Below are 11,869 nucleotides of genomic sequence, written 5' to 3'. Positions count from 1 at the left end.
CAGCCCTCCCCAGAGGCTGCCCTGGTCCCTGTGATGCTCTGCAGATGGGGCTGGTTTTGATCCTGCCCTTCAGAAAGGGAGTGATTTCCCAGCCCTGGGCACATTCAAGAGCCTCTTGCGTCACCTGCCCAGGCAGGTGGAAGCCCAGATGACCCCCGACCCTGCCAGCTGCACACGCCATCCTTCATGACACTTTATTCTCCGGGTGCCCTGGGACCGGGCCCCCCCCCCGCCCCCGCCCCTTCCAGGTGCTGCCGTCAGCCTTCCTGCGCCCTCACTGCCCAGCACCCGTTTGTGGGACTCCACGAGGGGGCGCCCGAGACCGCTGCTCAGAGCTCCATGCGCCGTCAGGAATGGGCGGCCAGGCTCGCAGCCCCTTGAGTCCAGGATGCTAGTGGAGTTGGTGGGAGGAGGAGGCACTGTCCAGGAAGGGCTGCTGTGCACAGCAGGGGTGGGGGCGGGGCTGGGCTGGAGCTTGAGCCACCCAGGCCTCCCAGGCCCTTACTCCCTGCAAGGGAGCAGATGTTGGGCTGAGGGTGGCGGGCAAGACCATTTCTGAGATGGAGGGGTTCAGAAGACCAGCCCTCTTGGCCTTCCCAACCCCTCTGGATGTGGGCCAGGACCCAGTCCACTACGCTGCTTCTGGGGCCGTCTGCTGGCTGGCGGCGTGGGCTGTCCTGGCCGCGGGCAGTCGGGTGGGGAGCACGGCTGGGCAGGCTGGGGTGCCCCTGTCTCTCTTCCCAGCTGCTGGTGCTGGGTGAGGGGCTGCCGTCCTTGGGGTCCCTCGGGCTCCTGGCTCCCCTAGGTTCCTTATTCCTCAGGACGGCTTCTTCGAGGCTGTGGGAAGTGGACCGAGGTTAGACCAGGAGGCGCAGTGGTGGCCTTGTGTGTCCTCTTTGGCAGCAACACTGGGCTCTCACCCAGGGCCTCGTGGGCAGTTTCTGGGAACTCAAGAGCCCACACTTGTTTGCAACAGCAATGGACACCGGGGCAGGGTGGCCCGATTGGAGGGTGAGCCTTGGGAATTTGGTGGAAGCACAGACCCTCTCTCTAGGTGTGTGATCCTAGAATCGGCCTGGCCCCGATGCCTCCCTTGCCACCTTGCAGAGGGTCTGGGACATTCTGGATAAGCCGAGCTCACGGGGAAATGCTCTCAGAATCCCCAAGACATGGGCTAGGTGCTTCCATGGGCCTGCCTCTGCGGCCACAGGGAAGGGGCTCTGGTCCTTGAGACCCTTACAGGTGGGACCTGCCGAGATGCTGGGCTTCAGGCCCATCTCTGATGCAGAACCAGCTCTAGGTTCTAGGTCAGACAGAACAGGTTGGAATCCTGACCCCACGTACCAGCTCCGTAACCCTGGGCAAGTTACCCCATCTCTGAACCTCAGTTTCCCCATCTGTGAAACAGTGTTGATTCACCACTGGGCTGGGTCACGAGGCCCAAAGGCAGTAACGACCGGACGGTGTCTTGAACCGCTCCATGCGCACAAGATGCAAGGCCGCTGCCCCTGGCGCTGAGCCATGTGGCACAAACTGGGCAAGGGTCCTGTTCTCACTGATCACCCCTGTGGGTGTTGGGGGGCGTGGGTGCCTGCTGGGGAGGCCCTGCCCTGGCCTGGGTAGGGGGGTGTGGGTGGGAGTGGGCTTGACTCAGTGTGGAGGGGGGGGCGGACACGGCGCACCCCTTCGGACCGCGCCCACCAGGACAGCTTCCAAAAATGCCCAGCGGGATGTGCCACGAGATCACACAGGCGTGCTGGCCTCCTCCACCGCTCACCCGGCAAACACAGGCTGCGGTCACCTTCCCGGCAACAGTGGCGCATTGTGGCGGCCACAGCCCAGCCTGCGACGCAGGCCTGCTTGGACAAACACCAGGCAGCATGCAGTATCAGCTAGCTCAGGCGTTCTAAGGCTCTCGTGGGCGCCCGGAGGCCTGGCCTGAGCTGCCACTGTGTCCGGAGCAGGAAGTGGGAGGATGTCCTGATACCCGAGGCTGGAGCGGGGGGGTGGGGGAAGCCCAGAGGTACCACCCTTGGCGAGCACGCGAATGGCCCCCGAACCCCCAGAGGGAACAAACACACCCACACCCTGGGGCAGCACCTTCTGCTGCTACTCCTCTTGGAAGGTGCACAAGAGGGTCCAGGAGTGCCCACCCCATCCCGGTGGGACTGGGAGAGGGGGAGGGGTTCAGGACCACCAGGCCTGGGGGTTGCTCGTGGCCCAGGACGCCCCTTCTCCCCTGTGACAACGAAGACGATACGACCATCCTCGGCTGTGTCCCTGGAATCTCACGCTAGCCCTGGTATCGCCCCTTTTCCAGAGGGAAACAGGCTGGGGGTGAAAGGGCCAGCCCGCGAGGAGGAGGAAGTGGAGTCAGGGTTCACGCAGGCCTGACCCGGGTCTCTGTTATGGGGCTGCTCCGGGAGAGGCTCCAGGGCTGGCTGCTGGGCTCCAAGTAGCCAGAAAGGTGGGGTGGGGGCCGCCCCGCCCAGCCATGGCCGCCCACCTTTGCTCCACTGGTCTGAGGCCCGCTTCCTCTTCTGTGGGCCCCGCCCACGCTCCGTGGCGCAGAACCCCCTGGGTCCCTCGGCTGGCAAGCTCCGCGTGGCCCCCGCCTCGGTGCTCAGCCCGACCTGATGGGGTGGGGGTGTGGTCATGCTGAGGACCGTCCCCGAAGCCTGGGGCAGCCCTGGTGCCCCCACCCCACCCCGCTGTGTGGCCGGGCACCCACCTCGCTGTCCAAGGTGTCTGGCTTGTCTAGCTCATCCGACTCCGGCCACTGTCCTTGGGCTTTGCTGAGCTCTGCAGGAGGCAGGGTGTGGGTCAGGCCAGGCAGGTGGCCTGGGAGTCTAGCGGAAGCACAGACCTCTAACCTGCCGTACTAGGACCAGTGGCAACGACTCTTCAGATGAGGAAACTGAGGCACAGAGGGACCGAGGAACCTGCCCTGGGGTCGAATACAGGCCCAGTGTCTCCAGCACCCGTACAATGACCCCACCGGCTGGGGTGTCCCCTGGCTTGGTTGCTGGGTGACGGTGAACTCCCTACCTGCCCGGAAGCCCTAATTGTTAAGATGCTTTCCCTTCACTGCCTGTGGTCAGAAACATGCCCTCCCTGAGCCCCCAACTGCTTTCTGGGTCTGTAGGTGGGGGGAACCAAGTCCAAGACCCAGGGTTTGGTTGGTCAGGCCCAGGGGGCTGAGCCAGGTCCCGGGACAGGGGACCCCAGCTGATGCTGACCACTGCACCTCCCTCCCCACTGTGGTACCACTTCCTGTGGTCTCGTGACGTCAGTACTCATCCTCACCGGGGTGGCCGTCTCCATCAGGCCTTTGCGGGCAGGGGGGCGGCCTCGGCCTCCCTGTGTCCTCATCTCCTGGCCCACGTGGAGAGGGCAGGCTGGGGCCTGGGAGAGAATGTGAGGGCTCCTGGGGGGGAAGCAAGTAAGTGACTTGAGTTCGCACGAAGCAACTTCCCTGCCCTCGCCCGGCTTTGGGCGCAGCCTGCGGGACCCTGGCCGGGGCTGGAGGGTCAGCCGTCTCCCGTGCGGTGTGACTCAGGCGGCCAGGCTCTCCCCCTGAGAGCTGGCTGGTGGAACAGAGGGAGGAGAGCAGCCCAGGGCCGCCGGGTGCTCTGGGTGGGGCGCATGGAGGCCAGGAACAGGGCTTGGCCCCTTACCGTGGAAGTCGGAGGCTCTTCGGCGCCCTCGGGGCCGTTGCCGAGTCCCTGGACCCCAGGCTGTGCAGCGGCCTCTACTCCCAGGGGTGGTTTGGGGCTGGGCGTGTGGGCACCTGGGGGGCTGAGTGATCCTGCCTGGCTGGCAGGTTTGGGGGCGCCGTCCCGGCCCCGACCCCACTCCGAGAGGTCCAGGGGCTTGTCTGGGACATAGTCCTGTGTGGCCGAGGCCTCCTTTGCCCCGGGACTGCCTGGGCCTGCGGGCTGTGGGTGCTGCCCTCTGGGCAGGGCTGCCCCGGCCGCCCCGACCCCGGGACCCTCGGAGCGGGGGCCGGCAGGCGGGGAGGGTGGCGCCTTCCCCGGCACCGGTGGGCCCTTCAGCCCGGCACCGCCCGCCCGCCCCCGCGCCCACAGCTGCTGGGCCAGGAGCAGGTGCAGCGCTCCCTCCAGCCGCGGGTCCCGCACGCCCGCCAGGGTGCCTGGCAGGCCCAGCAGACCCGCGGGCTCCTCCCAGGCCTCCGCCTCCCCGGCCTTGAGGCCCGGGGTCTGGGGGCCGCTGTGAGGGCTCCTACGGGGTAGGGCCAGGTGGCGGTTCAGGTGGCAGAGGTGGTCAGCCTGGAGGGAGTGCTTCGGGGACTCGCAGGGCTTGGCAGAGGGCAGAGAAGCCTGCAGGAAGCTGTGGGCGAGGAGGAGCCCGCTGACCACGGCCCACGGTCACCCCCGTTTCACAGGGAGGACCGGGGCCCAGGGAGGTGAGGCGAGCGCCCAGTCACACGGTGGGTAGTGGGGAGGGGAACGCCCGGGCCCCCCCGGGCAGAGTTGACCTGGGGTGTCTGGGGGCTCTGAGGAGGGACCTGGCCACCAGGGCCTCTCCCTCTTCTGGGCGTCGGCTGCCTGCCCAGTCCCCTGGAGTGCCCAGCCCACCCGTGGGCCCACTGCAGCCCCGCCCCCAGTCTCCTCTCAGAGGCTGAGAGTGGTCTCAGACCAGGATGAGAGCCTTTGCGTGGGCTCTTCTGCGGGGGTTCTCGGTCCCCATCTCTAACCCCCATGTACCCCCAGTCTTGCTCTGGCCATTCAGGAGATGGCCACGTGGGAACTGTGCTCCGGGCAGGGTAGCTGGGAAGGCCAAGCCAGGGAAGGGTGGGGCTCCTGAAGGGATAAAGGGAGGGGCTCCCCTGGGCTACTGACCCCTCCCCAAAGGTGGGACCAGAGTAGGAGACTGGGCGCCCGACTGAGGCTGCTCCTGGTGGCGGCAGTGGGCTGGGCCTCACCTGTCCAGCGGGAGGCTGTGCTCTCCAGGCGGGCTTGGGGGGCTGCTCCTGGGGGGCGGCAGTGGGGACGTCCCATTGACGGATCCCCGGTTGGCGGAGCAGGCCCGAGACCCTGGCCGCACCACGGCGATGGTCCCGTGTAGCTGGTTGGAGATGTGCTGGGGGCTCTGCACGGGGTGGATGGGTCAGCCTGGGTGGGGTTGGCTGCTGCCCTCTGCCCTTTTCTCTGTGCGACCTTGGGCAGGTCACCCACCCACTCTGAGCCCCGCCTCCACCCATGTCACAAGGAGCTCAGGGGTCCCTGCTTGGCACGGGCCATGTGCGTGGCACACAGCAGTGCTGGCGGCTGCCAGCCTCCTGCCTCGGGCTGCCTGGGGAGAGGAAGGAGTGGGCTCCAGGTCCCTCTCCCTCACCATGTCCGGGGCCCGGGGCTCAGGCAGGTTGGCACCCGGGGAGATTTTGGCTACTGGAGACGTCCCGTACCCCACTGGCCTTTCTGTGGGAGGAGAAACAGAGGGCAGGATGGTTGGGAGGTGCTCAGAGGGGCCAGCTCAGTGCAGAGGGCTCCCCGGTCCTGGGGCTCCAGCCTCCTGGCCTCCCCCGCCCCCCAACAGCCCCTCCTCCCCGTGGACCCGCACCTGCGTGGCCATCCTCCATCTCCTCATGGCCTTCTAGTGGCTTCTCAGTGACGGCCTTCCGGGTGCCCAGGGAGGGGAACAGCAGGGGTGACGTGGGGTCTGGGGCGCCCTCCCTGAACTGGGGCTTGGCCCTGTCTCGAGAGAGGGGGCAAGGACAGGGTGGGTAAGGGAGGACAGTGTCCCAGAGGCGATCAGAAAGGCCAGGGCACCCTCCTGGGGACCCAGGTGACCAGGAAAGACCACCATGGTCGGCTCACACCGATGTCCCGTGGAGCCCAGGCATCAGAGCTGCCGTGGGTGCTGGGGCCCAGCTCTGCTTCCAGGACCTGTGCTTGCAGACCAGGGGAGGTCGCATCTGCTCTGGGGAGCTGGCCTGCGGGAGCCCCTCCCCTCTGTGCCGCGTGCCCGGGGCCCGTGGACGTGCTGGGTGCCTGCTGTGGCTGAGGTGTGCGGGGTAAGGGCTGCTGGGCCCTGGTGCCTCCCCCACTCACCCTGGGCCCCGGAGCTGCTTCACCTCCTCCTTCAAGGCATCGTTTTCCTCCTGCAGCCGGGTCAGCTCGGTTGCTGCAGAAAGCGCTGATTAGGAGGGACTGGGGGAGGGGAAGCAGGGCAGGGTGGGGCCCTCACAGCCTCCAGGAGTCCCTCCTGTCCTGGCCCCAGACCCCAGGGACACCCCCTCCCCGCGCCGAGAGAAAGGGGCGTGTCCTCATCGGCAGACCCTATGAGACGTCAGGGCTCCGCAAGACCCTCCTCATCATGGGAAGGTGGGAGCTGAGGCCCCGAGAGGCCAGGGACGCCCCCTGCCTGGGTAACTGACCAGTGGGGGGCATGTGGGCACCAGCGGGGGACTTTGCACCATTTGTCTGTGAGTTGGGGTGTGGGTGTCCCCCCCCACCGATGGCGCAGCCCAGATCGCCTCTTCCCCTTTCCCCGAGACCCCTCGTCGGGCTGAGCGGGCCCTGGGGGGTCGCCGGCCCCCACGGGAGGGACGCCCGGGGGCCAGGCTCACTGAGGAGGAAGACATGCTGCAGGCTCTGGAGCAGGGAGCTCTCGAACTCCTGCTGCTTCTTCCTGGCCAGCTCCTGGGTGACCATGCAGCGGTCGCACAGGCCCGCCCGCAGCCTGCGGGGGCGAGGAGGCGAGAGGCCGCTCTGAGCAGGGAGCCTGGGACCCGCACTGCCCCCGTCCCTGGACGAGCCCTGCCTTTCCCAAAGGGTGTTCCGTGGAAGCCCCGCCTCACCCCTCCCGTGGGGGCTAAGCGCTCCGTGCGCCGTTGAGTTTGGGAAGGAACCTTGAGAATGCAATTGACTTAAGGCTCTGAGATGTCCTGCGGTGGTTTAGTTTATGCGTTCTCCGCAGAACCCTCTTGGGCTTCCCTGTGCGCCCCGCCCGCATCGTGAGCGCGGCCTTAAGCGCCCCCACCTGTTCTCCAGCGCCCGCAGGTTCTCCTTCAGCGCCCTCTGCTGCTCCCTGAGCTGGCGGTTCTTGGCACAGAGCTCCTCCGCCCTCTGGGCGTCCCTGTGTGTGGGGGGGGATGGGCCACGGTGCACGTGCTGCTCTGCCAGGGCCCCGCGCTGCCCCGCCAGCCTCTCCCGTGGCCTGGGACTGCCTTGAGAAGTGGGGCCTCGCGAGGGCAATGCCAGCATGCCCAAGCGAGAGTGTTGGCAGCCTCCCTGGGGACCCTGTCTCATCCATGTGACACCGGCAGCCTCATCTGTGCAATGGGGACCTGGGGAGCCGGCCAGCGGGTCTCTCGGACTCACGACGAGTCCTCCTGTTGATAATGATTGGTCCCGGAGGTGCCCTGCATGGATGCTGCTTGCCCAGCCCCCTGGAGGGTCCCTGTTCAGTGGGGGAGGGGCTTGGACCTTGGACCAGAGACTCCCCCACCCCCCAAGCCGAGCCTCAGTGTCTGCTTCTGCATCACAGCTGGTGGCCGTTCCGGGGGCCCTGGGGCTGCGGGCGTGCGCGTGAGCAGCTGGGGAGCCGCTGCCCTGCCCATCTGCTGGCCCAGGGCCTGTCCTCACTCACCGGCACCTCTCTGAGTTCAGTTCCAGAAGCTTGTTCTGCAGGCCTGGAGGAGCGAGGAAAGGAGCAGCGGGTCAGGCCCAGACGTGCTGCCACCCCTGCAGCAGAGCTGGGGCGTTTCCTGTCCCCGGTTGTCTGGCAGGGCCCTCTCCAGATGCCTGCCGCCTGCCTGGGTCCCCTCACTGGCTCCCTGAGGTCGCCCCCTCGGCGGGCTCCCAGTCTGCACCTGCTGACAGCTTCTGCCCCCTCTCCTGGCTGCCTGGGACCCTGTCCGGGCCCAGCCTCGCCCCTCCCCGAGGTCTCTGGCTCTGGTGTCTGGCTGGAGATGGGGAGGGACCCTGATGCTGGGAGTGACCAGCTACCTGGCCAAGTCCCAAGAGGAATGTTTTTTGGGTGCTGCCAGAGTTGAAATAAAATGGGCCCTTGGGGGAGACCCCAGCAGACCCCCTCTTCCCCACCTCATTGTGGTCTGGCTTGGGCCGTAGGCTAGCCCAAGCAGCCCCTGCCCCTCTGGGTCTCTGGGGGAGGTGACCCAGGCCCTTTCGGGCTTCAGGGTGTCTGTGAGTACTCTCAGAAAGGTCTCGGGAGGGTCTGGCCCAGGCACTGGAGTGAAGGGAGTGGTGTTGGCTGCAGCCCTGTTGCCGGCGGGAAAATCGGACAGATGTGTCGCCCGGGCAGACCTCAGCCTGGGTGTCCTGGAGGGGAGTAGAGGGATTTCAGCTCAGCACCCTGGAAATCTCTAGACAGGCCTCTGGAGCCTTGAGATCCCACTGCTAGTAGGGAAGTAGGTGATCTTCCTTTTGGGGGACACTGAGGTCCCCACCTTGGGAAAGGGGCCGGTTTTGGCCAGAGCTTCTCGGCTCTCTGTGACCAGGCTGGCTTTTTGTTTTTGCTCTGATGCTAGCTGACCATTCAGGGACCACCCATCCAGGGCTGCGATCGGGGGTGCTGGTCTGAGGCTGGGCTCCTGACCGCTTGCAGCTCTGGGCTCTGGGTCAGGACTCTCCTTCTGGGCCTGGAAGGCAAGGTCCCCAGGTTTGGCGAGATTTGGAAGTGGTGTGTGGGAGACCTCCGGCCTGGCTTTGGCCCTTAGACTGCTGTCCGGGTGAGGGTTTGTCCATCCCAAGCCGCTCACCCGTGATCTCATTCTCATGGACGTCCTTCAGCCTGTTTAGCGACTCCATGAAGCTCTCCATGGCTTCCCGTGGCCCTGGCCCTGGCCCAGGCCCCTCTGTGCTCCAGGTGTAGGGGTGGCCCCTTGGCCTCTACTGCCCCTCCGTTTCCAGCCTGTGGAGCAGAAAGTGCAGAGACGGTCACATTAGCTCAGGAAGGGCCTGTGGGATGTAGGGTCCAGCAGTAGCCTGGAGAGGAGGTGGGTGCCGGTCCCGGTGGGTGTGGGAGTCCTGTCTGGTGACCACCCACTGGGTCATGTCCATACCTGAGGGGCACATAGAGGGATGGGACATTCTCACTTAATCTCAACTACCTAATCCAGTCCTCACAGCAAAGCAGATGCCTGAAGGCATCAGTTCCCGCTTGGTGCTGGGGCTACAAAGGTGCATGCAATGCATGTTGATGAGGCCCCAGACTGGAGATGCCCATGCCTGCCCCCAGCCAGAGGGTCAGTCAGCCAGGGTGCGTTCATCCAATGGGAGAGCCCACTCAGTGGGATCCAGGTGCCCGCAGTGACATGGATGGCCCCGTGGGGCCATGGCGGGGGCTTTGGGGGCCGGCTGGTTGTTTTCCCTGCAGGAGCTGGTGACCATGCATAGGTGGAAGTCTACCCAGCCGCCCCTTGTAGCCTGGGCCCTTTTTCCTGCCTGTGTTTCACCTCCATGAAGTGTTTGCTGAAAATTAAGAGTGTGGGGTTGAGAGCCTAAGCTGGGAGTTGGACAAACTTTGCCCACAGTGTGACCACCGTGAGCTCTGGCCCCTCTGAGCCATGCTTTCTTCCTTCTGGCAGTGGCCATGGTGCCTTTCTAGTGGGCACTGGTGAGTATCCTGCGGGGTCCCATGGGGTCCAGCTCCTCGGAGCTGGGTGTGAGGCCGGGGCTCAGCCCAGTGACAGCTTCCTTACCATGGTGCCAGGCACCACCCTCCACCAGGTGAGAGCCCCTCAGTCCTTGTGGCAGACCTCTGGTGGTGGGTACCGAGGCCACCATTGCCCGCCACTGTCCAGCTCTGTGTCACCATCTGTCACAGAGCTGGGAGTCAGACACACAGCTCACAGAGCCAGATCAGCGCAGATGCCACCAGCAAAGACCCCCACCATCACTGTCTCCAGGCCAGGTGGTGGCAGCCCCTCTGTTCCCTCCTTGTCCTCAGCCTGAGGAGCCCTGGGGGTCAGCTGACCCTGAAAATGAGCGTCTGGGGTCCTGGCACTCCCGACTCACCTGCCGGCACCCTACCCCCATCTGTCAGCAGCGGTTCTTGGTTTGCCTTCTGTACACTCCCGGAACCTGCCCCAGAACCTCACCTTTCTTTCCTTCATGGCGCCCGCCTGGCCCAAGCCACCACCCCACTGCTGGTGCACTGCCGGCTCTGTATTGGCCCCCCCACCTTCCATGCCTCTCCCCAGGAGGCACTCTCTGCACAAGGCCTGGGGACCTCTGCTCAAAGCTCCCTGCGGGAGGTCATGCCTGATTCCCCCAGGGCACACTGAGGGAGAGGCGTGGTCTCGCTTGCATTTCAAAGTTTGCCCCAGGACTGGAGTGTTTGCAGCAACAGTCCCCAAACTGGAAACCCTCAAATGGTGGCAGGAGCAGTGATGTCCCATGCCATTACGGTTCCGACACCACAGAGTGGGGGGTGCCCGCTGTGGGATTCACTCACCGGGAGTGCAGAAGAGGCACAGCTGCTCTGGGCTCTCAGAAGTTGAGGTGGCGGGCACCCTGGGGAGGTGGGATCAGTAACTGAGGCGAGCAGGCCCTGTGATCCCTCGAGAAGCCAGGGGCCAGGGCGAGCTGCCTGAGGGGAGACTTGACAGTGGAGCCTGGCTTTCAACTGGGTCCTCGAACCCCAGGTCAAGGTCAGAGTACCAGGGAAGCCTCGACTTCGAGATGCGAGGCTGGGACCAGCAAGAGGACAGAGCGCAGTCCTGTGTCCCGTGCTGGCCACGGGAGCTGCCGGGCAGGGCCAAATGGGGTGTGCTGGGGATGGGTGAGCGGCGGGAAGGTGGAGCTCCCCAGACTCATTGTAGACCGGCCTGGCTTCTGGGACACCCCCGAGCGACAGCCAGGGGAGTGGGGGCGTTGCCTGACGGCTCTGTGTCGTGTGGGTGAGGGCTCTGGGAGCAAGGGGAGCTTGAGAGGGTCCCCCTCCTCGAGGCCAGGAGCCAGAGGGATGTCCTGGCAGGTTAGGGGAAAAGATGCTGAATTGCAGAGGCTGGGGGAGACCAGGGCTTGAGCGGGGTATACGTGATAATCCCGGCCCCACTTCCTGAACCCATCTAACCCTGATGATGTTGCAAGGAGCTCACTTTCCAGATGGGGAAACTGAGGCCCAGAGAGATCAAGTCACGCTCCCTGGCCACCCAGTGGGAAGCGGTGGTCGGGGCTTGAGTTCACTCTGGTGCTGAGGATGTGCCCTCACCACCGTGGAGCAGGTACGCACTCCAGGTGGCCCTGCTCTGCCGGCTCTGCACTTCTTTATATTGCGGTGGGGCTTCTGGGAGATAAGACTGTGAGGGCCCACCCCCCCACACCCCCTCCCACCGTGGGCTCGGGCTCCCTGCAGGCTGGGGGAGGTTGGCCAGGGAGGGGCCGAGCCACTGCGCCTGAAATTCCACCCAGACCTGTCTGTCAGGTGGTTCTTCCCCATCAGAGCCGGAGCCTGCTGCCTGCTGCCGCATGTGGGCTGGGCCAGTGCTCGGAAAGGAGCCGCCCCAGGGAGCCTGCAGTGCCCTTGGGGCTGGGAGAGGCTCTGTGGACACCAGGCCTGAGTGACAGAGCAGCACCGTTCCCTATGCCAACGCTGTGCTGTGGAGGCCCCGTTGGTGGAGGCCCAGGGCACCCTCTGTCCCCCGTACCCCGGCTCCTCTCTGTATCCAAACCATCCCCAGCCACCCAGGGCCCCACCTGGCTGCCCCTCTCGGGGTCTCTGATGGGCAGGGGGAGACACCCTCCTCCACGGTGGGCAGGGACACAGCATGGACATGGGTCCTGGGCAGGATGTGTAAGAGGCTGGGGGCACAGCTGGAAGGGATGCATCCGGCTGGGAGCCCCGCGTTTCCCATCCAGGCCCTGGTGACAGTGCCATG

The 11,869-nt window shown here is 65.6% G+C and overlaps 1 protein-coding gene across 1 annotated transcript; it reads right to left on the bottom strand.

Annotated features, from left to right (window-relative positions):
• Positions 1 to 1,797: 1,797 nt before the first annotated feature.
• RBBP8NL (RBBP8 N-terminal like) lies at positions 1,798 to 8,807 on the bottom strand. The gene is given in 13 exon segments (XM_060078907.1): positions 1,798 to 1,856; positions 2,507 to 2,633; positions 2,732 to 2,802; positions 3,289 to 3,427; positions 3,678 to 4,371; positions 4,946 to 5,112; positions 5,359 to 5,441; positions 5,584 to 5,714; positions 6,075 to 6,147; positions 6,593 to 6,705; positions 7,006 to 7,101; positions 7,615 to 7,657; positions 8,747 to 8,807. Coding segments are annotated over 13 exon segments (1,857 nt in total).
• Between the last annotated feature and the right edge of the window lie 3,062 nt (positions 8,808 to 11,869).

Source organism: Mesoplodon densirostris, chromosome 16, assembly GCF_025265405.1.
Source record: "Mesoplodon densirostris isolate mMesDen1 chromosome 16, mMesDen1 primary haplotype, whole genome shotgun sequence".
Taxonomy (NCBI): Eukaryota; Metazoa; Chordata; class Mammalia; order Artiodactyla; family Ziphiidae; genus Mesoplodon; species Mesoplodon densirostris.
This window is presented reverse-complemented; position numbering and strand designations above follow the sequence as displayed.